At 35.9% G+C, this 25852-nt stretch overlaps 1 protein-coding gene across 2 annotated transcripts in view; it reads left to right on the top strand.

Annotated features, from left to right (window-relative positions):
* The window catches only part of RPAP2 (RNA polymerase II associated protein 2), a 75326-nt gene that overhangs the window by 14325 nt on the left and 35149 nt on the right, over positions 1-25852 (top strand). The window contains exons 7-10 of one of the 2 annotated variants that reach the window (XM_028087627.2): positions 5277-5312; positions 7068-8004; positions 13722-13804; positions 15253-15333. In XM_028087627.2, coding sequence (XP_027943428.1) covers positions 5277-5312; positions 7068-8004; positions 13722-13804; positions 15253-15333 — 1137 coding nt within the window. Of the gene's footprint in view, positions 1-5276; positions 5313-7067; positions 8005-13721; positions 13805-15252; positions 15337-25852 lie in introns of those variants that run through there. The other variant, XM_028087628.2, reaches the window with a different exon arrangement.

Here is a 25852-nt window from a genome sequence, read left to right as displayed (position 1 = left end):
AATTGTATTCATGATTTAGAATGTTTACATTTTGATTACCCTTTCATTCAGCCATACTTAGACCTATTCTTATATGGGCTATTCTGCCTCCAAGATCTTGAAATAAGAGCTTCCCGTTTCTCACCACAACCTCTATCTCATCTACAGCTATCACTCTTGAGTGTGCTTTGTGACCTCATTTTGACCTCCTATCTCTACCTTAGCTCTGTTCCAGGTTGGCCAGACCTTCATTAAGTTAGCTTTTTGAGCACTGTGGTCAGCAGTTACAGTACTGTCCTTTCAAACAATCCCAGATTCTTTCTCCCTTAACCTTCTACCATGTCTTCTTTCCCAAGCTTCAGTCATCTTTTTTTTTCTGTGCTTGAGTTCCTGAACTTTATTGGGTAAAGTTCTCCCACGCTTTAGATAAGCTGTCTCATTTAGCACTTTAGTGCTTTAGATAAGCTGTCTCATTTAATTCAGTCTTTAGAAGACCCCTGGGAAATACTGTTACCCATTTCATGGATGATGGAACTGAGGCTCACAGAGGTTTAGTGACTCACCCAGGAACACTTGGCTCATATACACAGATTTGGGATTTAAACCCAGATCTCTCTGCATTCCTCTGGCCCGGTTCCAATTTATTCTGTGTAGTCTCAATTGTGTGCTCCGTGTTTTTTCTTTGTTTCTTATTGACTATTTGACACATTCAGACCTTTTCTTCTCTTCTTAAACTTTGAACCCAAACCCCAATGCATAGTAGATAATTTAACCTACTGCTTAACTGAAAGGATTGAGCACATTCAGCAGAATCTCCTTAAGCACTATTTTCTACTTATGCTCTCTCATTTCTCTGCCTCATTGCGAATACAGTACTTTCTATGTTCCTGATTCTTTTCTCTTCTCACTGAGGCTTGTTTCATGATTTATTCCTATTTCAAGCTCTCCTTTCATACTGATTATTTTTCTTCTACTTTAAAAAGGGTGGGGGGGTGGATCCTGAAAAATACCCATTAGATTTAGCATTTCTATGATCTTAGCAAGAGACTTGTGAGCAGAGTAATGCATACAGATCCCAGGACGCAGAGGGTTGATGACCGAATAGGAGATGTGGAATTGAAAATTAGTGCAGACGTTAAAGAAAGCTTAAAATGAAAAATGGAGGGGGGGCTGCATGATTGACAGAAGGGTTTGTTTGTTTTTTCTAAAGATAGATTTAAGTATGATAACATCCTAAAAGGAAAGTGAAAAAAGGGAGAGGTTTATGGAGTAAAACCTCAGATTCATAGGATTAGCTTTTATAATACAAACTATCAAATCTTTATAGACCCATCTGAATCCAGGGCTTTTTTTCATTTGCTCAACAAGAAGTTTTTTTTTCTTCTCTAATTTTTTGTAGCAGCTCATGTATATCTCATCATACTTGCCACATATTCTCTTGAATTATATGATGCAAAATGTCAAGAGCCCTGCTGTCTTGGTTTGATTCCTGGCTTTACTATTACGAGCTATGTGACTTTGCACAAGTTACTGATTCTTTCAGTACTCAAGTCTTTTTATCTGTAACATGAGGATAACAGTAACTACTCATTCTTATGAGAATTAACATTTCTAAAACTCTTAGAACAGCCATTTTCCTCCTACTAAATTGTAACATCCTTAAGAATCTGTTTTATTACTTAGTATACCCAGCATAATTCATATAATAGTTCAGAATTTTATATTTGAAGGAATGATGGAATACACTCTGCTTTTGCAGGTTGGTGATTGAGTATAAGAATTCAATTGAGAATCACCGTCTACACACCCTTTCTTCCCTATAGTGATACTCAGATCCCAGTAGGACCAAATGCCAGACAGCTGCAAGGTACTAAACCTTGATAATTTTAGCCAAGAAGACTTGGGTGGGGATGTGGGATAGGAAAAATGAGAGAACTCCAAGTGGAAGTGGGAGGATGTAGTCAACAGGCAATAAAATTCTCTGTTGTGAAAGTTAGTGTATTATTTCGGCCAAAAAAGCTCTTAATGGGAGTTATAAATATCCCCTGGAGCAGTCAAGGCTAATCACCATCCGAGTGGTATCCTTTGCTTTGAGGAACACCAAACCAAGATAGCTTCTATGACTAGAGTCTTAGTGAGTGGAAAGAAGTAGGGTAAACAGGATAATGTGGGTGATTGGGAAAGGATATGCCTCAATTGGCTGAGGGACTAAGGAAGAAACAAAAATAGATTACATTTTTACTCTCAGGCCCATTGCCTTATTTTGCCTTTCCTTCTACATTTTTTATTACTGGTTTTGGGGAATTCCTGAACTACAGGGGAATTCTCTAAAGCAGGGATCTCAAATACTGGTTTCATCCCTTATACTTCCTGATGTGTGGTACTGAGAAGGAATTTAATAGGAAAGAATGCCTTGATCAGGTAGCAGTGCCTCCCATAACTTAAGGAGAGGATTGGTAGGAGAGCCCATTCCCTGCAATGCCTCTTATGCTTAAGACTGACCAAAGATGAATAGATTATCTAGATAATATTATATGGTTGATGTTGTGATGTTTAATTATATAGAAAAAGACTTGCAACTCTGACATTTTTTGATTGGCAGTCTTTCAGTGTAGTAACTCAAACGACCTCTGGTTTCATCTATCCATTTAGCTTCACTTTTTTTAATTGAAAGTTTTTTGCAGTATCATGGCCTTCATGGCAACCCTATTTTGTCCTTTAAATGGGATTAATACTCAATGCCTTATCTTCTCTTTCATGTATACCTAGTTTCTTATGTTTTTTTTCTATTAATAGACTTTATTCTTTAGAGCAATTGTAGCTTTGTAGCAAAATGGAGAAGGAAGGTACAGAGATTTCCCATATACCCCCTACTTTCATTCATATATAACCTCCCCCATTACCAGCATCCCCCACCAAAATTGTACATTTGTTTCCATTGATGGGCCTATATTGACACATCATTGTCACCCAAAGCCCATAGTTTACATTAGGGTTCACTCTAAGCTTTGTGTGTTCTGTGGCTTTGGACAAATATATAATGAGTTGTATCCACCATTACAGTATCATACAGAGTAGTTTTATAGTCCAAAAAATCCTGTGTGCTCCACTTATTCATCTCCCACCCCCCATAACCCCTGATCTTTTTACTATCTCCATAGTTTTATATTTCCCAGAATGTCATATAGTTGGAATTACACAGTATGTGTACCTTTTCAGGCTGGCTTATTTCACTTATTAATATGCATTTAAGTTTTTCCATGTCTTTTCCTAGCTTGATGGTGGCTCATTTCTTATTAGTGCTTAATAGTATTCTGTTCTCTGAATTTACTACAATTTATTTAACCATTCACCTGCTGAAGGACATCTTGGCTGCTTCTAAGTTTTGGTAGATATGAGTAGAGCTGCAGTGAACATCCCTGTGCAGGCTTTTGTGTAGACATAAGTTTTCATCTCCTTTGGGTAAATACCGAGGAGCAAGAGTTCTGGATTATATGGTTAGAGTACGTTTAGTTTTTAAAGAAATCACCAAACTATATTTCAAAGTGACTGTACCATTTTTGCATTCCCACCAGCAAGAAATGAGAATTCTCTTGCTTCAAATGCTCACCACCATGTGATGTTGTCAGTGTTCTGGATTTTAGCTATTCTGATAAGGGTGTAGTGGTATCTCATTATTGTTTTAATTTGTATTTTGCTGATGGTATATGATGTACAGCATCTTTTCATATGTTTATTTGCCATCCTTATATATTCTTTGGTGAGGTGTCTGTGAAGGTCTTTGACTAATTTTTATTGAATTGTTTTCTGATTGTTGAGTTTTAGCAGATATTTCATTATTTTGGATAATAGTCTTTTGCAAATATTTTCTCCTAATCTGTGTTTTTTTCTTTTTATTCTCTTAACCGTATCTTTCACAAAGCAGAAATTTTTAATTAAATGAAAATTTAATTAAACTGGCTTACCAGTTTTTTCTTTCATGGATTGTGTCTTTGGTGTCCTATGTAAAAAGTCATCTAGGTTTTCTCCTGTTATCTTGTTCTATAGTTTTGTGTTTTATATTTTGGTCTGTGATCCATTTTGAGTTAGTTTTTATGAAGGCTGTCAGTCTTTGTCTTGATTCACTTTTTTGTAATGTGAATACCCACTTGTTCCAATACCATTCTCCTTTGTATTGCTTTTGCTTCTTTGTCAAAGATCCATTGACTGTATTCATGTGGCTCTCTTTCTGGGTTCTCTGTTCTGTTCCAATGATCTATTTGTCTGTTCTTTGGCCACTACCACATTATCTTGATTACTGTAGCTTTAAAATATGTATTGAAGTCAGATAATGTCAGTGCTCCAACTTTGTTCTTCTCCTTCAATATAGTATTTGCTATTCGGGGTCTTTATCCTCCCCCAAAACTTTAGACTCAATATGATGATACCCCCAAAATAACTTGCTGGGATTTTGATTGGAATTACATTCAGTCTGTAGATCAAGTTGAAAAGAACTGACATCTTGACAGTATTGAGTCTTTCTGTTGATGAACATGGAATATCACTCCATTTTTTTTCTTCTTTGTATATTTAATTTAATCTGTTTTGTAATCTTTAGAAGGCACTTTTTCTGAGTCACTTCAGAAGTGTTTTACAGAGTTTTCCTGTCCTCGTGGATTCACTTGCTATTATATTTGTTCCTTTTTATACTGGCTTTCTAAGAGTTTTTTCTTCCCCTTTTTAAATATCTATGATGCCTAGCCAAATATGATTTCTGGTATTGCATAGCAAAATTGTTCCTAGAATTAAATTAAATCACCTTATCTACATAGTTCACATCCATAAAAAGGAAATAAAAGAGCATTATAGTGCATTATCCTTGCCCTCAAGGAGCTTGTAGTTTAGTTAAGAAACCATACTTAAACATATGAAAAGTAAGACATATAGATAATAATTCTAGTATTAAGTCATCAAGGAGTACCTGATTAATATGTAATAATTGAATGGATAATTCTGACTCTGGAATTTACAGAAGGAAGTTTAGTAAATCACTTTAGTTGGGTTTTTCAGGGAAAGCTTTATTGGGCTCATGGAAATTGAACTTCTGAAGTATGAATAAATTTTGGAAAAGAGAGATTAATCCAGATTTCTTACAGATGAGTTTCACATTACTTCGTCCTTCAATTTTTTCTTAAAAAAACTTTAAATGAACTATTTCATTTTAGTTGTATTTTCTACCCAATATAGTTATAACAAACACTTGAAAATGTTTGCCATAAGAGTTGCCTTCAATTTTCTATTGCTGTGTTTTGTCACAGGCATCCTGATTTTCAGCTGCTACAGGAAGGACAAAGGTATGGTTGAATCAGTATTACTTACCTTGTGTATATTCATGTTAATAGAAACATTAAGAGTAAACCAGGTGATATGAGCTCTTGGTCTTCCTGTGTTGATGCATTATGTAAGTGCCCATTTTAGCCCACACAAAGAAATATTTGCCTTGTACAGCTTTTTCTTTTGTGATAGTAAGATGATGTGTTTGATCTGTATGATTTATTGTACAGCTGTTCCTACCAAGGCAATCTAATTGAACCCGTTGAAATATGACACAAACACAGCTTCCATCTGAGATACTGTGCTTCTTTGTCAAATAGATTATACCAATTATATTTGTCGAAAGGTTTTTATAGTCTTATAGGATTTCAGAACTTAATATATCACTTATTATTTGGAAGAGTGTCGAAAGCATTAATAGAAATTCAAAGTTGTGATATTTTCTAAACTCTTGTGGTGGTGGTTGCCCAACTATAACCATCTCTCAAAACATTTTTTTTATCTTTTATCAGGATAAATTTTCCTGATTATTAGTTGCTACCTTAGCACATGGAATTGAGCACATGTGAGAGATATTTATTGATACATATTTTTAATTTACATATTTTAAAGTAATATAGAAAAATATAATTACCTTAAAATTCCAAGAGAAATTATGAAACGTGAAAGTCAAATTGTTCTAATTTTTTTGAAATTATACTTACTTCAAATACAGGAAATAGTCCCATGGCTATATAGACTAGATTCTAACTAAAAAATGATATCTAATACTGAATAAACTTGTCATCTTTTCTTTATTCCCATCTACAACCTTATTTTCAACTCTTTTTCTTTTTCTTTTTTTTATATTTCTACCTAGCATGCTTTTTTTATTACTATTGCATTATTTTATTTCATTTTTTAATCATTTAAAAAATAGCCCCTTTAGGGAGCAATTTTAGGTTTACAGAAAAATTGCCTGAAAAATAGAAAGTTCCCATATACTGTCTTACCACCTCCTGCCCCCTGCTTGACCCAGAATCCTTATCCTAATCTTTTAAAGTTTTGATATGTGCATTTGCTTGAAAGTAGCTGCTTATCTATCATTGCATATCTCAAGTTTGTATAGACACAGCTGATTGAAAATTGAAGGAACATAGTCAAAGGGAAAACTATTTTTTATTGTTAGCATTATGTTGTAACTCTGGATTTTCAAATATATCTTTCATCAATAAATGTTAATTTGCCAACTTTATTTTCTGCTATGACTTTCTGGTGTTTTTTATTCTATGGAATTTTCTGTATAACTATCAACCAGAATTGGAAAATTTTAAACCTGTCTTTTTATCCTGTTATCTTTCAAAATCTAAGCAGAGTTGCTGTAATATGTTTTTTGGACAAAGTGAGAGTGAAGTTTTCAAAAGAAAATCTTTTTTTAAAAAAGGTGTATGAAATAGTCACAGAAATGTAACAGGCAAAAATCAAAATAATTCATTAGGATGGAATTATCAAAGCTTTTTTTTTCTTTTTGCTGTACTCTTTTAACACTTTTTAAATAATGGGAAAAAAAGATGGAAAGAAGTTGGTGGAATTATATCAAATAAAATATAGAGAAATTATAGATTTATAGTAGTCTTTGGAAGTGTGTGTGTATGTGTGTGTATATACATATCTATATGCTTATAAATGAGGCTTTGCCTAGGGAGTACAAACTTTTACCTTGGAAGTAACAAAATATAAATGCTATGGGACGTTTTGTTTTCCATTATAGTTATTTTGTTTCTTTCCTTCTACAGTGGCCATTCTGGAAAGGAAGTACAGTTATGCACTAAGGCCATTAAAACATCAGATATTGACAATCCTGGCCATTTTGAGAAGCATTATAAATCTAGTTCTTCTAGCTCTCATGGTGATAGTAGCAGTGATAATGAGCAAGACTTTGTTTCCTCCATTCTACCAGGAAACAGACCAAATGCAATGGGTGTAAGTCCACAGCTGCACAAAAAAAGCATAATGAAAAAGAAAGCTGGTCAGAAAGCTAACTCTAAACATGAAGACAAAGAACAGACAGTAGTAGGTGTCACTGAGCAGCTAGGCAATTGCAGAATAGATAGTCATGAGAAAGCTGCTGCTTGTGAACTTCCTTTACAGAAAGTAAGTACTCAGATTTCTTCAAATAGTCCTTTGCAAGAAAAATTAGAAGCTACAGAAAATTCTGAAAATAAATACAGTAATTCAAAAATAACTCTAGTAGGCATAAGTAAGAAAAGTGCTGAGCATTTTAAGAGAAAATTTGCCAAATCAATCCAAGTTTCTAAGTCAGCCTCTAGTCCGATGCAGCTGTGTCCTGAAGTTGCAAAGGCAAACTTACTTAAAGTGCTGAAGGAGACTTTGATTGAATGGAAGACAGAAGAAACTTTGAGGTTTTTGTATGGCCAGAATTACGCTTCTTTGTGTCTGAAACTCTCTTCAGCCCCTCTGGTTAAAGAACAAGAACTTGATGAAGATGACATACACTCTGACCCAGATAGACATTCCCCTGCCTTGCAGGAATCTCAGCACAGCTTGGATGAGTCTTTACCTTTTAGGGCCTCAGATACAGCCATTAAACCACTGCCAAGTTATGAGAACTTGAAAAAAGAAACTGAAACATTGAATCTGAGGATAAGGGAGTTTTATAGAGGACGATATGTTTTGAGTGAAGAAACCACCAAATCACAAGACTCAGAAGAGGTATGTCTTAATGATGATAAGTTTTCTATGCTGCTAGCATATGGGACACTTACCATAATAAATCTTGACACAGGAGTAATATTAAAGAGATAATTGTTAAATTTTCAGAAGGTTTGTTTAGTTGATCAGTTTTTTGGTTTAAAATGCCATCTCCAGGGGCGCCTGGGTGGCTCAGATGGTTAAGCATCTGCCTTCGGCTCAGGTCATGATCCCAGAGTCCTGGGATCGAGTCCCTCATCAGAGGCTCCCTGCTAGGCGGGGAGACTGCTTCTCCCTCTGCCTCTGCCTCTCTCTCTGACTCTCATGAATAAATAAATAAAACATTTAAAAAAATAAATGAATAAAATAAAATGCCATCTCCAGAGGCATCTGAGCACCTGGGTGGCTCAGACCATTAAGTGTCTGCCTTCAGCTCAGTTCGTGATTCCGGGGTTGTGGGATCAAGCCCCATATCCGGCTCCCTGCCCAGAGGGGAATCTGCTTGAGATTGTCTCTCTCCTTCTCCACCACCCCTCCCCCCTGCTGCCACTCGTGTTCTCTCTCTCTCATAAATAAATAAAATATTTTTTAAAAATGCCATCTTCAGTATTGGCATCACAATTTTCCAAATAAGTTGAAATTTGGCCCCAGAAAATTTCATAAATGTGCAGTATTTTTCTCTAATATAGAAATAGCCTAGAATTGTGGGATAAAGTTTTCTTTAAAACCTAGTTCTTTATATAATATGTAGACTCTCTGAAGAGTTTTTTTTTTCCTACCAACAAATAGTCTTTGTATTCTTGTGTTCTTTCAAATTTCTGCATGGGGTGTGTATCTTTGTATTTTATTTCCAATGGGACTATATACAGTGGAGTAGACTTACTAGTTGAATGGTAAAAATATTTGTATAGTATTTGGCAAGCATGCCCATTCAAAATAATATCAATGCAAATAATATAGTAAAGGAGACTTATTGGGAAATAATGGACATAAGAGAAAGTAGAAGGAGCACATCAGACCTAGATTTTATTTTATTTATTTATTTTTTTAAGATTGTATTTATTTATTTGACAGAGAGACATAGCAAGAGAGGGAATACAAGCAGGGGGAGTGGGAGAGGGAGAAGCAGGCTTCCCAGGGAGCAGGGAGCCCGATGCAGGGCTCGATCCCAGGACCCCGGGATCATGACCTGAGCCAAAGGCAGACGGTTAACGACTGAGCCACCCAGGCGCCCCCAGACCAAGATTTTAATATTTGCTCTCTCATTTACTTAGCTGTATGAAAAGTTGGTCTCTTGAGTCTGTTCATCTGTAAATGAGACTATAAATAGCTTTCCTTGTTCAGTTGTTAAGAATTTTAAAAATAATGTACGTAAAGCATTTATCACAGTGCCTGACATACAGTTAGTACTCAGTAAATAGTAATTATCTATAGAGATTAAATGTATGTTGCTGAGATTAAGGGGGAGGGGTTCTCTCAATATTTTTCTTACCCAGGTTTGTTTTGATGTATAGCTTGAGAAATGAAGTTAATGAAGAAGACTAGGCAATAACCTTGTTTTCTGACAAAACTTTGTTATTAAAGATTTCTGAGTAAATGTGGCTCTAAATTTAAGAACACATTTGGAAGGACGACTGGGTGGCTCAGTTGGTTAAGCGTCTGCCTTCGGCTCGGGTTATGATCTTATGGTTCTGGGATCGAGTCACATGTCGGGCTCCCTGTTCAGTGGGGAGTCTGCTTCTCCCTCTTACTCTGCCACTCCCCTGCTTGTTCTCTCTCTCTCAAATAAATAAGATTTAAAACACACACACACACACACACACACATTTGGAGATTTAGAAAGAGGGTGAAAGTGGAAATACAGTAAAAATTTAGAAATTTCTTGTACTTCTACAGAATGCTCCCTAGCCCAGTACTATATTTTAAATTGCTTCAATTGTATTACTATACAGTATTCATAAGTTTTATAGTAAGCTTGGAGAAACCTTGATCTCTGTCACTCAGCTGCATAAAACTACATTAATGTATCATTTGTTTTATCATTTTTGTGCTATAAGCCTTAAACAAGAAAAATTACTTAAGAAAATTGTTCCTCTGTTGCATAATATTTTAAAACTTTTTCATTGAAGTATTAAGTGTACAACTCACTATCACAAAAGAACATAGCCTAGTAATCATTACCCAGGCCAAGATATTTGAGTAAAACAAAAGCCCCACTATGTCTCCTAATTATTACCCCTTTCCAAAATGAATAACTATTATAATAACATGGATGAGTTTTGCCAGTTTTGAACTGTAGTAAATTCACATAGTATATATTCTTTGGTTTCCTGTTTATTTCATGCATTGTTATGTTCATGAGTCATTTGTGTTGTTCCATGTGACTATAGTTCATTCTTTCATTGCTGCATAGTATTTCATAGAAATATGCCACAATTTATTCATATTAATGAGCATTTAGGCTTTTCAGTTGAGGGCTGTAGTGTTCCGAACTTTCTTGTCTATGCCTCTCTTCTAAGGTACATGTATTTCTGTTGGGTGTGTATCTAGGACTGGAATTTTTGGGTTATGATGTATGTGTATATGCGACTATATTGGATGGTGCCAGTTTTCCAAAATGGTTTTGCCAATTTTTATTCCACTGTGATTGTATGAGTTTCCACAATTCCACCTTCTTGACCAGTACTTGACATTGTTACTTTTTACCATTTCAGTGGTACTGGGTTTTGGTTATAATACATTTCTCTAATGATTAATGAGTTGAGCACTGTTTCATTTGCTTTTTGACCATTTGGAATGTCACTTTTGTTAAGTGTCTTTTCAAGTCTTTTTCCCATTTATCTGTTGCAATATCTAGGTATTTTTTTCTTACTGATTTTGTAGGAATTCTTTATTCACGATTCAAATCCATTTTTACTTGTGTATTTTGCAAATATCATCTTCCACTCTGAGACTTGCCTTTTCACTCTCATTAATGATATCTTTGGTCCAGTTTATTAATTGTTCTCATTAATGATATCTTTGGTCCAGTTTATTAATTGTTCCCTTTAGTGACTTCTTTAGAAATCTTTGTTATAGCCCAGGTTATTTCATCTTCTAGATTGTTTTTCCCTTCACAGTTAGATCTGCAGTTCACCTGAGATTGATTTTTATGATGAGGAGTTTGGGTCAGATTTCATTATTTTCCTTTGGGAAAATGTGTGCATATTAAAGTTTGAGAAACACTATTGATTGGGGGAGGGCGGGGAGAGGTGTTATTCATTCTGTTAGTTACTGCGAGAGGTGAGAGAGGTGGGTAAAAAATCTGTCACTGTAATTATGGATTGGTTATCTTTACTTTCAGTTTAGTGAATTTTACTTTTAATATTTTGAGACCATGTTATATGGTGTTAAAAAAAAAGATTGTTATGTCTTCCTAGTAAATTGAACCTCAATATTATGGAGTGACCTTTCTCTACATTGATAAGTTTTTTTTTTTACCGTCTGTTTTGCCGGCATTAGCATTCTTTTATTAGTATTTTCAGGACTCTTTTTACTTAGGCTGATAATTGTTTTTATGTGGAGAATTTAGTCTGTTTACATTCAATGTCATAATTGATATATTTGGGTTTAATTCTGCCATCTCACTCATTGCTTTCTGCTTATCCCATCTATTCTGTGTTCCTCTTTCTCCTTTCCTGCTTTCTTTGAATTAAATATTATTATTTCATTGTTTACTCTCTGTTAGCTTTTTATACTTTATTTTACTAATCAGAAGTGGTTACTATAAAGATTAAAACCTGAATTATTATAAAAGTCCAATATAAGTTAATTTTTTTGCTTCCTAGACAGTACCCTAGAAACTTTAATTCCATTTACCCTCTCTGTGCTTATGTACTCTTGTTGTCTGTTTTTATTCCCTCTATATTTTAAATCCTGTAAGACGATTTGTAGTCAGTATTCAGTTGGAGTTATTCACTTAATTACTCTTCCACTATTTTTCATTCCTTCCTGCATCTCCATTCTTCTGTCTGGGATCATTTGCCTTGGACCTGAAGAATATCCTTTATTTTGATTAGTGCAGTTCACTAATGATGAATTTCCTCAGTTTTTATCAGGAAATTCTTTATTTTACTTTCACTTTTGAAAGATATTTTTCTGGGTATTCAATTCTAGATTAGCATTTCTTTTTTTTTTTTTCTCAGTCTATTGAAAATATTTCCTTGTCTTTTGGCTTCCATTTATTTCTCTTAGAGCTGCTTCTTTGAAAACACTGTTTTTCTTCCACTAGCCATTTTTAAGACATTTTTTTGTCTTTGTTTACCATCAATTTTAGAATGCTTTGCTTAGGTGTGATTATAATTGTATTTATTCTTTTGGCTGTTGTAATACTTGAATCTTGATTTCTTTCATAAGTTTTGGAATATTCTCAATTATCTTTATAGGTACTGCTTTTGTCTCATTCTTACTTTCCTCTCTGTCTGGTACTCCAGTTACAGACATGTTAGTCTTTGTCATTGTGTCTCATATTCTTTTATGCTTTGCATTATGTGTGTATGTGGGGAGGAGTGTTGGGTGTGACTGTGCTTTATTCTGAGTATTTTCCAAATCTGTATTCTCTCTTCAGTCATTTATATTATTAAATATATCCATTGAGTTCTCACTTTTGAATACTGTATTTTTCAGTTTGAGAATTTTCATTTGATTCTTTTATATAATTTCTAGTTCTCTGCAGAAATTTTTAGTCTTGTCATTTTTCTTTGAATGTATCTACATAGGTATTTTAAATAAAGTTGATAACTTCCATTACCTGTATTCCCTGGGGGCTGTTTTCTATGGGCTAATGTTTGAGATTTTGACCATATTGTCTTGTTTTCTTTTTGTTTTATTATATGGCAAACATTGTATATTAAAAATTACAGATAACTTGAGACCCAAACTGATGTTATCTTCCTCTAAAACAGATTTATGTTTGCTTCAGGCAGATGATTTGTAGCAGTTCCAAATCGCTTAATTCAATCAGGGATTAAGATGATTTGAAGCTGGACTTCAGTCCCTGTAAGAGCCAGTCTGTTTCCTATTCATTCTTAGTCCTAGAATATGGTCCTTCTAAGTCAAGCTTGGAGGGAAGGGTTGCCAGTACCTCTTCCTTCTTGGCATTCCCCAAGCTTTAATGCTTATTAGAAAAACAATGCTCATGTTCTCAGTATCTGAATTGCTTCTTCTGGAATTAGTCACTGCCCTCTCTGGAATTACCTTCTCTAGAATCTCTTGGCCTTAATTCTTTACTGCCTTGTTAGTTCTCTGATGTTTTCAAACAAATGTGGGTATTTTCCCAGTGTTTTTTCAGTTCTCAGCAGGAAGGATGGTTAGAATTATTTTGTCTGCCATTTCTAGAAGTGGAATTCCCCATAATATATATATAGTATCTGCTAATTTTAAAGCTTTCATCTCCAACATTTGTATAGCATTTAGTAGCTTACAAAGTTCTTTTGTATACATTTTCTCATTTAATAAAGAAGGTATTAGTATCCCTTTATACAGATGAGAAAAATTTCTCAAAAGCAGGCATATGACTCAAGTTCACATCAGCCCAGTGACTGAACCAGTGCTCAAATTTAAATCTTCTAATAATTCTCAAGTCTAGTTTTTTTCTACCATACCCCAAGTGTGAACTTTTGTTTTACTCTTTATTGTTCTTATCAAAGAAGAATGTAAATTTATGATTTTGCTTTGTTTTGTTTAAAAATGTGATTCAGCCTGATCCCACCTTTCCACTGATAGATTCAAGTTCTCAGAACCAGATTAGAAAACGCATCGTACTTGAAAAGTTGAGTAAAGTGTAAGTATGTAATTGTCATTCCACTTTACAATATTTAAAATTAACTTGGTATTTGTGGGTTCATAATTTATATTAATTTTTATCCTTGAGTTTTGAACAGTTTGAAAAATAATGTGGAAAGTTTACATGGATGTCTTTACCTGAGAAATTGAGGTTTTTAAGATATCCTGCCAAGGAAATATTGAAATTAAGTTTTGTGTGGAAGACACAGAAGTACATAATAAAGAGGAAGGTTGAGATTATGGGAGTAGAAGACTAAAGTCTGTCACTTCCACTTAATAATCAGTGAAGTCAGGGAAAAAAATATCAAAGCTAGACCATTTAAATACTGATTTGTGGTATATGTGTCACATCAGTTTCACGTGTGAATGAAACTTTATGAAGTTTTAACGGTCTGTTAACTCACTCTGCATACATATTTATAGAACCATTTCACACTCAGCAACTTAAGAGTTTTTGTTCAAGTCAACTTTGCACTTTAGTTTTAAACTTCCCATGGTGGAAATTATTTTTCTTGTAATTAGCCCAGTCATAAATGACATTTAAAAATTGTAATCTTGGTTTGTCTTTCAAAGGAAGTTTGAAAATCTTTTTCCCAGAGGTGTGAGGGCTGTCTTGAACTTTTCAATTTCTGTTTTCTTTCTTTAGCAGTAAAAATGTAAAGGTGTTTTCAGTCATTGTTTAAGGTCTGCATATGGATTAGGGGCACCTGGCTGGCTCTGTGGGTGGAGCATGCAACTCTTGATCTCACTCAGGGTTGTGAGTTCAAGCCCCATGTTGAGTGTAGAGATTACTTTAAAATTAAAAAGAAAAAAAGGCTGTGAATATGGAGTAGTCTTAATTTTGTAGTAGCAATGATAAGAAAAACATATCTTCTGGAAGCCTTAGTATTTTGAGCAGCCTACTCCTCTAAGTTTTACATTTTAAATAATTAATATTTATTGAGTTCCTCTTATGTTAGGTTCCTCACAGATAATAAATCTTTTATTAGTTTTGCCTTTTATATGGTCCTCATACTTAGACATTTGTTTCTGTTTGGTATTAGGTTAGAAAACAATAAAAGTCACCATGTGTCTGATTCATAGGACAAGATCTCAATCCTTGACTGTGGTTACACAGGTTTTGAAAGTTAGGTTGGATTATTGATACTTGTGTGTAATCAGTGGATAGGGATTTATCTGAAAATAGTTTCCTAGACTTTTTAGCTAATGAAAGTACCCAGTTTTAAATTTAAGACCCCATAGTTATGCTGTTGAAGGAATTCTGTTTTTTTCTGGGTTTTGGCTGCAACAGAAAATGCCAGAGTTCTCACCAGTCAGAAACTAGCTTAACTGCCTCTACCTAAGTGCCATTATTACCTATAGAAAATCCAGACTTAGGCAAGAATCAAAGAATATGTCTGTATAATTAAATTATGTTTTAAAGGAAATCTAATTTTTTATTTTCAGAGTGCCTGGACTTGTGGGGCCTCTTCAGATCACATTAGGAGATATTTATGCACAACTGAAAAATCTCATCCAAACTTTCAGGTTGGTGTTAATAATGAAATTTTCCTTTTCAGTTATTTTGACTTCCTGTGATTGCCTTGCAGAATCCATAGAAAGACTGTGTTACCTAATGATCTATCACAACCACTAACTCAGGAAATGAATGGATAAACCCTGGCATGCTGCCATGGCACTGTTCCATCCTAGGAAATCCTGAGGGGGCTGGACTAATCAAAAGCATAGCTCCTGGCTGGATTTGCCCACACTATTGTTGAACAAACTTGGATAAACTTGTCCCAAGAGAAGCCAATAACTCAAGAGACAGGAGTTTGGAAAAGAGAAAGAGAAAGATTTATTTTGGGTGCCAGCAGCCAGGAGAGGTGGCAGGCCGTAACAACCAGTCTCTCCACCCGCAAGATGGACACCTAGAGTTTTACAAGGAGAGGTTTAGGAGGGTCCGTGCAAGAGAGCAGGCAGGGAGCACATGATCATGGGTCAGGGTCAGTATGTGCTCAGCCCGTGATCGTGGGCAGGGAAGGACACATGTGGGATGTAGTCTTCTAGGCATTCCTTTGCTATCAGGGCATTTCTGGTCAGGCAGTTTGGATGTTCTGGGGTATTGCAAAACAGCTTCATCAATGCCTCAAAGTACAATAAGAAATAAGCACATGAGTTTTAATTAAAACAGGAGCTATGTTAAGCAGTCTTGTCTAGTTCTGATTTTAACTGTTGGGGCTTTCTAACAAAGACATGAAAAAAGTGACTTACCTTTAGTGTCTTAGATCTAAGAATAGTGTTCTATTTTCTCCTCCACTAAACAGTATCTTTTATTAAATGCAGCATCTTCTTTGCTCAGACGTTGATATAGTTAGTTTTGGATTGTTTATTGCCTAAAATTAAGGAAAATGATGTCTCGGACACAAAGGTGATTAGCCAGTAATATATTGAATCTTAGTGAATTAGTAGATACAGATCAAATGACCAGCACTGTGCTGCTATACACGATGGGCAATGCAAAAGAAGCATTATGCCTACCCTAAAGGAAGAACTCTCCTGTTAGAAAATAATTTGGGGGCGCCTGGGTGGCTCAGTCGTTAAGCGTCTGCCTTCGGTTCAGGTCGTGATCCCGGGGTCCTGGGATCGAGCCCCGCATCGGGCTCCCTGCTCCGCGGGAAGCCTGCTTCTCCCTCTCCCACTCCCCCTGCTTGTGTTCCCTCTCTCGCTGTATCTCTCTCTGTCAAATAAATAAATAAAATCTTTAAAAAAAAAAAAAAAGAAAATAATTTGAACACAGTGAACAGTACACAACAATGGGTAATTTAATATTGAATTGTGTGGAACGGATTTGAAGTGATAAGAAGTATAAAGAAAGGAAGAAAAGAGAATATCAATTGTGAAACAGAGCAGTTGGGATTTTTCTAAAATTGTCAAGGTGAAAATATTCATCCGGGCTAAGACTGTGTTCTGTACCAAGAAGCATGAGGATAGGCCTCTAAATACTGTATCGGTAGAGGTGCACCAAATACACATTTTGGCCAAAAGCCAGTGACCAAATATTAAAATCATTACTTGCCTGTGGCTAAAACTAGATAGCACCAACATCGAACAAACTTCTAGATTAGAAGAATTATTTCATCCAATAAATAATCAGTATGATTTATTGTTATCTACTGTAGTAATAATATTTTAAAAGTTTAAAATTACAGTACAAAAATAATTTCTTGACATTGTTAGGTGTTAGATTTCTCTTGTAGTCACTGTACTATATATCAGTAATACCAAATGGTCATTCACTTTCAACTAACACATTTAAAAACATCACTAACCTTTTTGTATGCCACAAAGTGATTCAGGAAACTGTTTTTCAATAAGGTATGCACTAGAGGGATCTAGGATTCATAGTTTAGGCAAATCTCAAAAAACTTCATCCTCTGAAAAGGATCATTTGTACCACTTTATGTTTAAATATTTGGCCTTTTTAGATTCAACACTATAGGCGTTGTTTTAAGACATCCTTGTAGAGTCTTTTGTTGTGAAGTTTGACTAAACAGAATGTGTTAGGGGTGTCTCAGTTTACTCTTTAACCGTTTTGTCTTAACATTTTTATTATTTTGATTAGAGATTGTATTGAGATTATTGCATATCTATTTACATAATTTAGATATTTTTTCAACTCATGATATTTTGAAGTGGTATGTTAAATTCATCATCACAAGATTCTAAGAATTCCCCAATAGGCCATTTTCTTGAAGATTTATAACTTAAATGGCAGTAAATAAGTAAAATTTAAACGTAGCTCTTAAAGCTCTTAAAGAACAAAAATTCAGGGGCGCCTAGGTGGCTCAGTCGTTAGGCATCTGCCTTTGGCTCAGGTCATGATCCCAGGGGCCTGGGATGGAGCCCCGCATCTGCCTCCCTGCTCAGCAGGAAGCCTGCTTCTCCCTCTCCCACTCCCCCTGCTTGTGTTCCTTCTCTCATTGTGTCTCTGTCAAATAAATAAAATCTTAAAAAAAAAAAGAACAAAAATTCAATCAAGTCAGTTTTTAAAGATCTAATTGACTTTACTTAGTGGTTAATGAATTAGCATTTCATCTGACAAATGGAAGGATGCTCAGAGGGGTTGTACAAAATAGAAGGCATTTGTAGGTAGAAATGGGGCAGGACAAGGAAGTTATTAGAAAAAAAAAAAGGATTGTTTCAGGCAAGGTCACCTTCCCTTAGAGGAAAAGGCAGGGGGTCTTCTCATGTAGATTACCTCCTTAGTGGTAATCAGGAAATCCCAGACTGATGGGTTTAAAACTCCAGATGAAACTACAGTTAGGTTAGGTGTAAAGTCTTGGTGGGTCTTAGCATAAGGGACTCCATTTTGGGGCCTTTTGTTCCTTTTTTAACAATAGTTATTTTCTAAATGTTGTAAATCCTAATATATAATAGAGTTCTGCAAAGATCGAATTATGATAAAATCTAATCTCTATTATTCTGCCCTAACATTATTTGAATTTATATAAACATTTTTTCCAAGATACAACATTCTCAAGAAAGTAATCTATTTAATGTATTTACCGTTTGTATTAACTGTTGATCTATTTTGCTAAATAATTAAAATTTTTTACTAATTGTTTTATACATAAAATTAATGGTTTTCACAGGCATCATTGATTACTGCAGCATTTTATTTTTCTGACTGACAAAAACACATAAGGACATTTTTACTTCATCTAGAATGTTTAGACTTTAAAGTGAATGTTCAGGTAATAACAGTATATCTGAATGACATGATTGTTCTAATTACTGAGGTGGTTACCCTTATTAGATAACATGGAAACAATGCAACTACAAGATCATTAATCACACACAAATATAAGAAACCTTGATGTTAATTATTTTTTAAATCTTTACTCTTTAGTACCTGCAGGTCAGAGTCTATAGCTTTAATAAAAATTGCTTAAATTGGCTTTGCTGCTGCCTTTTAGGAAAATGTCAGTTACTTAGAGTACAGAATTACCTCTGGTAAAATAACTCATGGGGTCTTCAGATTCTAGTAGGACAACTTCAGCAGGTATGTGACTATTTGTGGGCTAGGGCTTTCTACACGAAGTCTCTAAAAAAAATGCCATATTGATGACAGGGACTAGTGTTGAGAGATCTTTTCAGTAGATCCTGGCAATGGAAAAGAGTTGACATAAATAACCATATCCTTCCCTTTGAAATGATAATCAATAATAGGAACTTGTAAAACAGTGATTCTCAAACCAGTTGTGCATCAGAATTACCTGGGGAGCTTTTAACAACTACAGATGCTTGGCTCTACCCCTAGGGATTGAGTTTCATTTGGTTACAGTTGGGTCCAGACATCAGTATTCTTTAAAAGCCCCCCAGGTGATTCTAATGTGCAGCCAGAGTTGAGAGCCTATTAGAACTTACACATAAAGCAGCTTTTTCAGCTCTTTGAAGAATCTTTCCCCTGTGAATAGAGCTGTCCTTTCCACTGAATTGCATCACAATCATTTATCCAGAAATGTTACTTTGATTTACCTGCCATAGTGGTTCCATCAGAAGTTGCTTGGTAAAGATTTACTGTTATCAGTGTTGGGTCAAGATATTTTTCTAAATCTGATTTGAATTAAAATTATATTTTGACACAAGAAGATCTTGTGTTTTCCCCAGTGCCTGAAGCAGTGGTATAGAGCAGGTACTGAATACATTTTTTGCTGGATGAGTAAATGAATTCATGAAATCTTAAATTTGGGTTAACTTTGGGAGATTTGAGTATAGTAGAGTAGGAATTTCTTTAAAAAAAGAAAAAAGGAATTTATTTTTAATTGTTTTTGCCATTTTTTACATGCTTATCTTTTGACCTTTTTTGGTCATGTGCTAGATTCTGTTTGAGTTGCTCCAGACAAAGCAGTGAACAAAACAGACAAAAATCCCTTCTCTCACGGAACTAAATATTTAAGAACAATATATGTATTATCATTATCTGGTGATATGCCCTTTCCCCTTTCTCATTTCATTCTCTTCCTTTTTACCCCAGAAGCAGGGAAAGGGGTTGGTACTGAGGAGGAGAAGATGGTTGTGATTTTTTATCTGTGACAGACTGGTCAGGGAAGACCTCATGGAAAAGATGCCATTTATAGAAAGATCTAAAAGTTGGTGAGGGAACAAGCCATCTTGTTGTCTGTGAAAATATATTAGGTACAGCAGGCCTGGTATATTCATAAAATATTAAGGATGCTAGTGAGGCTGGAGAAGTGAGCAGAGGAAAAGGTACAAAGAGATATGGTCAGAGAAGTACAGGGCAGGGAGTGGGTGTGGTATAGATTATATAGGCCTTATAGCTATGGTCATTCTTTCACTTTTACTCCAAGTGTGATGTGAGATGAAGAGCAATTGGTTGATTTTGAACAGAGGAATGATATGATCTCACATACATTTTTAACAACATCACTGTTGATTTGAGAATTACAGTAGATAGGCAGAGGCAGGAAGACCATTTAGGATGCTGTCTTGGTAATCTAGGCAAGAAATGAAGTGGACCAAGGTGAAAGCAGTAGAAGTAATAAGTAATTAAGTTCTCTTTTGAAGATAGTTCCATCAGGATTTAATGACTGGTTAGACATGGGACATGAAGAGAGCCAAAGTTAACCACAAGATTTTTGGCCTAAGTAACTGGATTCTGGAAGGATTGCATAGCCATTTACTGAGTTGGACCTATCCACAGGAGGACCTGGTTTTGGGGGAAGATGAGGAACTCAATTTTGGCTGTAGTAAGTTTTGAGATGCCTATGTCAAGGAGACCATTAGATATAGAAGTCTGGAATTCAAGGAAAGGGTTCAGGTTAGAGATCATAAATATGAGAGCTATCAGCACATAGTTATCTAATATTTAAAGCTATGAGCACCAAGGGAATGAGCATATAGAGAGGAAATGAAAGAACCAAGGGTAGAGGCCATGGAGATACCCAAATCAGAAGGTTTGAGAAAGAGTGCCAGTGAGAGGGAGGGAAATCAAGCAGGTGGAAGGCAGGTAAAGAAAGTGTCCCAAGGAGAAAGGAAGTATTAGTTGTCTCAAATATTGCTAATCGATTAAGATGAGGACTGAGAAATGTCCATTGAATTTGGCAACATGGATGTATTTTGTACATTTAGTCCTCACAAGAACTCTACAAGGTAGGCAGTACTGTTGTTCCTGTTTTATTGAATTTTTAAAAAGTTTTACAGCTGTTGAATGTGTCCCAAGTATGGCCAAGTGACAGATCTGAGTATTGAACCCATATGTCTGTCACAATTTTTAACCACTATAGTGTACTTTATATCATCTGGACTTTTTAAAATTTTGTAAAACATTTTTAACTATGGGAAAAATTCAGATTAATGTAATAAAGATATGCATGTTCTCTACTCAGAATTAATAGATATTAATATTTTGTAATATTTGATCCAGATGTATTCTTTAAATTAAAATATTAAAGTTTAAGTCACTCATTTAGAAAAAAATTAATTGAATGCCTCCCTTGTTCTGGGTGTTTGGAATAAATAGGTGAAGAGAAAGGACTTAAGATGGCAGAGTAGTAGAGGACCCTATGCTTGCCTCATCCCTTGAACACAGCTAGATAAATATCAGATCATTCTGAACACCCAAGAAATCGATCTGAAATAAATAGGTGAAGAACATATAGATTCCTGCCACAAGCCAAAAAAACAAATAGATAATAAACAATAACTATATGTTAGAAGGTGATAGTAGATGGGTGCCTGGGTGGCACAGTCAGTTGAGTGTCAACTCTTGGTCTCAGCTCAGGTCTGATCTCAGTGTTGTGGGATGGAGCCCCACGTTGGGCTCTGCGCTCAGCCTGGAGTCTGCTTGTGTTTCTCTCTCCCTCTCTCCCTCCCCTCCCACACTCTTTCTGAAATAAATAAAATAAATCTTTAAAAAAAAGTGATAACTGGAATAGGAGAAGAAAGAAAAATGTATAGCTGGATAAGGGAGTCAGGAATCTGGGGCTGGGAAGTGGAAAGAAGTTTCACTTTTTTTTTTTAATATTTATTTATTTGAGAGAGAGAAGAGTGCACGTGTGAGCAGAGGGAAAGAGAGAGAATCTCCAGCAGACTTCCCACTGAGCATAGAGCCTCACACAGGGCTCGATCTCACCACCCTAAGGTCATGACCTGAGCCAAAATCAAGAATTGGACGCTTAACCGACTGAGCCACCCAGGCACCCCTAGAAGTTTCACTTTTTAATATGGTGGTCCAGATAGGCCTTATTGTGAAGGTAACAAGAAAACTTACCTGGGGAAGATAGTTTCAGGCAATGGAATAGCCAATGCAAAGGCCCTGACATGAATTCCCCTTTGTTCCCTTTCCCAATCCATTCTCCTTTCCTCGCCCCGAAGCAGATGATACTGTGAATTTGATATGTATCTTTCTAGTCTTTGTTTTTGTACTTCTCCTCATGTGTATCCATAAATAATACTGAGTATTGTCTGTTCTTGAGTTGTATAAATAATGTGATACCATACTTGCTGTCTTTCATTCAAGTTATGAGCAAAATATGTTAAGTCTAGTTCATTCATCATTTTGACCTGTTTAGTATTCTGTAAAAATGCCACAACTTATGATTTTTTTCCTATTACAAGCACATTAATATCTTTATACATATTTCCTTAAACATAAGTGAGAGTTTGTTTAGGGTTTATATCTAGAAGTGAAATAATAGAGCTATTCATATGCATTTCAGCTTTATTAGATACTGCCAAATTGTTTGATTGCTTACATCAAGTGTGTTAAAAATACTATTTCTTCATATTCTCACCAGCCTTTAGTATTTTTTTTTAAGATTTTATTTATTTATTTGAGAGAGAGAGAATGAGAGATAGAGAGCATGAGAGGGAAGAGGGTCAGAGGGAGAAGCAGACTCCCTGCTGAGCAGGGAGCCCGATGTGGGACTCGATCCCGGGACTCCAGGATCATGACCTGAGCCGAAGGCAGTCGCTTAACCAACTGAGCCACCCAGGCGCCCAACCACCAGCCTTTAGTATTATCCGTATTTTATTTTTGCCAGTGTGGTGGAGTGAATTATTGCTTTTATATTAGTTTTCTAGATTACTAGTGAAATTAAACTCTTGTTCAAATGTTTACTGACATTTCAACTTTCCTTCTCTGTAAATTGCCTGCTTATATCCTTTGTCTATTTGTTTATTGGCTGGGGTTTTTTTAAGACTATTTTTTTTAAGATTTTTTTTTTAATTTATTTTTATTTATTTGACAGAGAGAGCACAAGCAGGGGGAGCGGCAGGCAGGCAGAGGGAGAGGGAGAAGCAGGCTCTCTGCTGAGCAAGGAGCCCGGTGGAGGGCTCGATCCCAGGACCCTAGGATCATGACCTGAGCCGAAGGCAGCCACTTAACGACCGAGCCACCCAGGCGCACCAAGACTATATTTTAAGAGCAGTTTTAAATTCATAGCAAAATTGAGAAAAAGGTGCAGAGAGTCCCTGTAATACTCCTTGCCTCCACATATGCATAGCCTCCCCCATTAGCAACCTCCCAACCGGAGTTACACATTTGCTGCAGTTGATGAACCTACATTGACAACATCATTGTCACCCTGAGTCCACAGTTTACATTAGAGTTCACTCTTGGTATTATATAATCTGTGGGTTTGGATGAGTGTATGACATGTACCTATCATTATAGTATCATATAGTATTTTCACTGCCCTAAAGCACCTCTGTGCTTCACCTATTTGTCTACTTCCCCACCACCACCCCTGTTCCACAACCCCTGGCAACCACTGATCTTTCTACTATCCATAGTTTTACCTTTTCCCATATGTCATATAGTTGGAATTATACAGTATGTACCCTTTTCAGACTGTCTTCTTTCACTTAAGTAATATGCATATAAAGTACCTCCATTGGGATGCCTGGGTGGCTCAATTGGTTAAACATCTGCCTTCAGCTCAAGTCATGATCCCAGGGTCCTGGGATCAAGTCCTGCATCGGGCTCCTAGCTGAGCAGGGAGCCTGCTTTTCCCTCTGCCTGCCGAACCTCCTGCTTGTGCACCCTCTCTCTCTCTCTCTGACAAATAAAAATCTTTAAAAAAATGAATAAATAGGGACGCCTGGGTGGCTCAGTCAGTTAAGTGGCCGCCATCGGCTCAGGTCATGATCCCAGGATGCTGGGATCGAGTTCCACATCAGGCTCCTTGCTACACAGGGAGCCTGCTTCTCCCTCTGCCTCTGCCACTCCCCCTGCTTATGCTTATTCTCTGTCTCTCCCTCTCTCTCTGACAAATAAATAAATAAAATCTAATAAATAAATAAATAAGTATCTCCACATCTTTTTGCAGTTTGATAGCGCAAAGCTTTGGGCCTGAATAATGTTCCATTATCTGGATGTACTACAGCTTATTTTTCCATTCACCTACTGAAGGACGTTTTGGTTGCTTCCACGTTTTGGAAGTTGTAAATAGAGCTGCTATAAACATCTGTGCGCAGGTTTTTTTATAGTCATAAGTTGTTGACTCCTTTGGATAAATACCAAGGAACATGATTGCTGATCAGATGGTGGAATATGTCTAGTTTTGTAAAAAAGCACCAAACTCTTCCAAAGTTGCTGTACTATTTTGTATTCCCATCAGCAATGAATGAGAGTTCCTTTTGCTCCACATCCTTGCTACAGAGCCAAACATTTGACCATGTGATGATGATGTCAGTGTAGGTTTATCAGTTGTAGCAAATGTATGACTCTTGTGGATGGATTTTGATTCAGCATCTGATTTTGTCAATGTTCGGGATTTTGGCCATTGTGCTTGGTGTATAGTAGTATCTCATTTTCGTTTTAAATTGCAGTTCCGTTATGAGATATGATATGGAACATCTTTTCATCTGCCTATTTGTCATTTGTTTATCTTTGATGAGATGTCTGTTAAGGTGTTTGGCCCAGTTTTTCATTGGGCTGTTTGTTTTCCTATTGTTAAATTTTAAGTGCTCTTTGTCTATTTTGGGTAGTGGTCCTTTATCAGATATCATTGGCTGTCTTTTTTTTCTTAGTGATTTATATCATTTTTTTTTTTTTATTTAGAGCAGTTTTTCCAAATGGTTTCTGAGAAACTAAGTTGACTACAATGTATTTTGTTGTCATCAACTGCTAAGTGATAGAATTAATTTCTGGTATTTTTTTGTTTTTTTATTTAAATTCAGTTAATTAAAATATAATGTATTACTGGTTTAGAGGCAGAGGTCAGTGATCCATCAGTCTTACATAATACCCAGTGCTCATTATATCACATGCCCTTCTCAATGTCCATCACCCAGTTACCCCATCCCTCCCACTCCCTCCCCTCCAGCAGCCCTCAGTTTGTTTCCTGTGATTAAGAGTTTCTTAGGACTTGTCTCTCTCTTTGATTTTGTCTTTTTTATTTTTTCCTCCCTTCCCCTATGATCCTCTGTTTTGTTTCTTAAATTCCACATATGAGTGAGATCATATAATTGTCTTTCTCTGATGGACTTATTTCACTTAGCATAATGCCCTCTAGTTCCCTCCACGTCATTGCAAATGGCAAGATTTCATTTTTTGATGGCTGAGTAGTATTCCATTTTATATATATATACCACATCTTCTTTATCCATTCATCTGTCGATGGACATCTGGGCTCTTTCCATAGTTTGGCTATTGTGGATGTTGCTGCTATAAACATTGGGGTGCAGGTGCCCCTTCAGATCATAAAACTTTTTTTGTTAAAGACCTAGTCTTATAATTTATTGTCAACTTTTATTTCTGTAAATTATGGATTATGACATCCCTTCAGTGCCTGCTGCCAACCTACCACAAGGTAGGAAGGTGCAAAAGATGAATTAAAATCAGAAATTGCTTATTAGCTTGTTAGCTTTAATGAAAAATTTGGGGAAAAATACAGAAGATATGGTTACAGGGAACTGTGTGTGTATTTTAATAAACCATGCAATTTAGTTGCCCGTATTGTTCCTATATTCCCATCCTAACAGTAATATTGTTATAAATATACAGAAGTGGGGCTGGAACATGTTCTTTTGAGATGGT

The sequence above is a fragment of the Eumetopias jubatus genome, unplaced genomic scaffold, assembly GCF_037043125.1.
Source record: "Eumetopias jubatus isolate StellerSeaLion01/CBP00866 unplaced genomic scaffold, mEumJub1_p1.0 scaffold_4, whole genome shotgun sequence".
Taxonomy (NCBI): Eukaryota; Metazoa; Chordata; class Mammalia; order Carnivora; family Otariidae; genus Eumetopias; species Eumetopias jubatus.
Note: the sequence above shows the minus strand (reverse complement) of the source record. Positions and strands in the feature narration are given on the sequence as shown.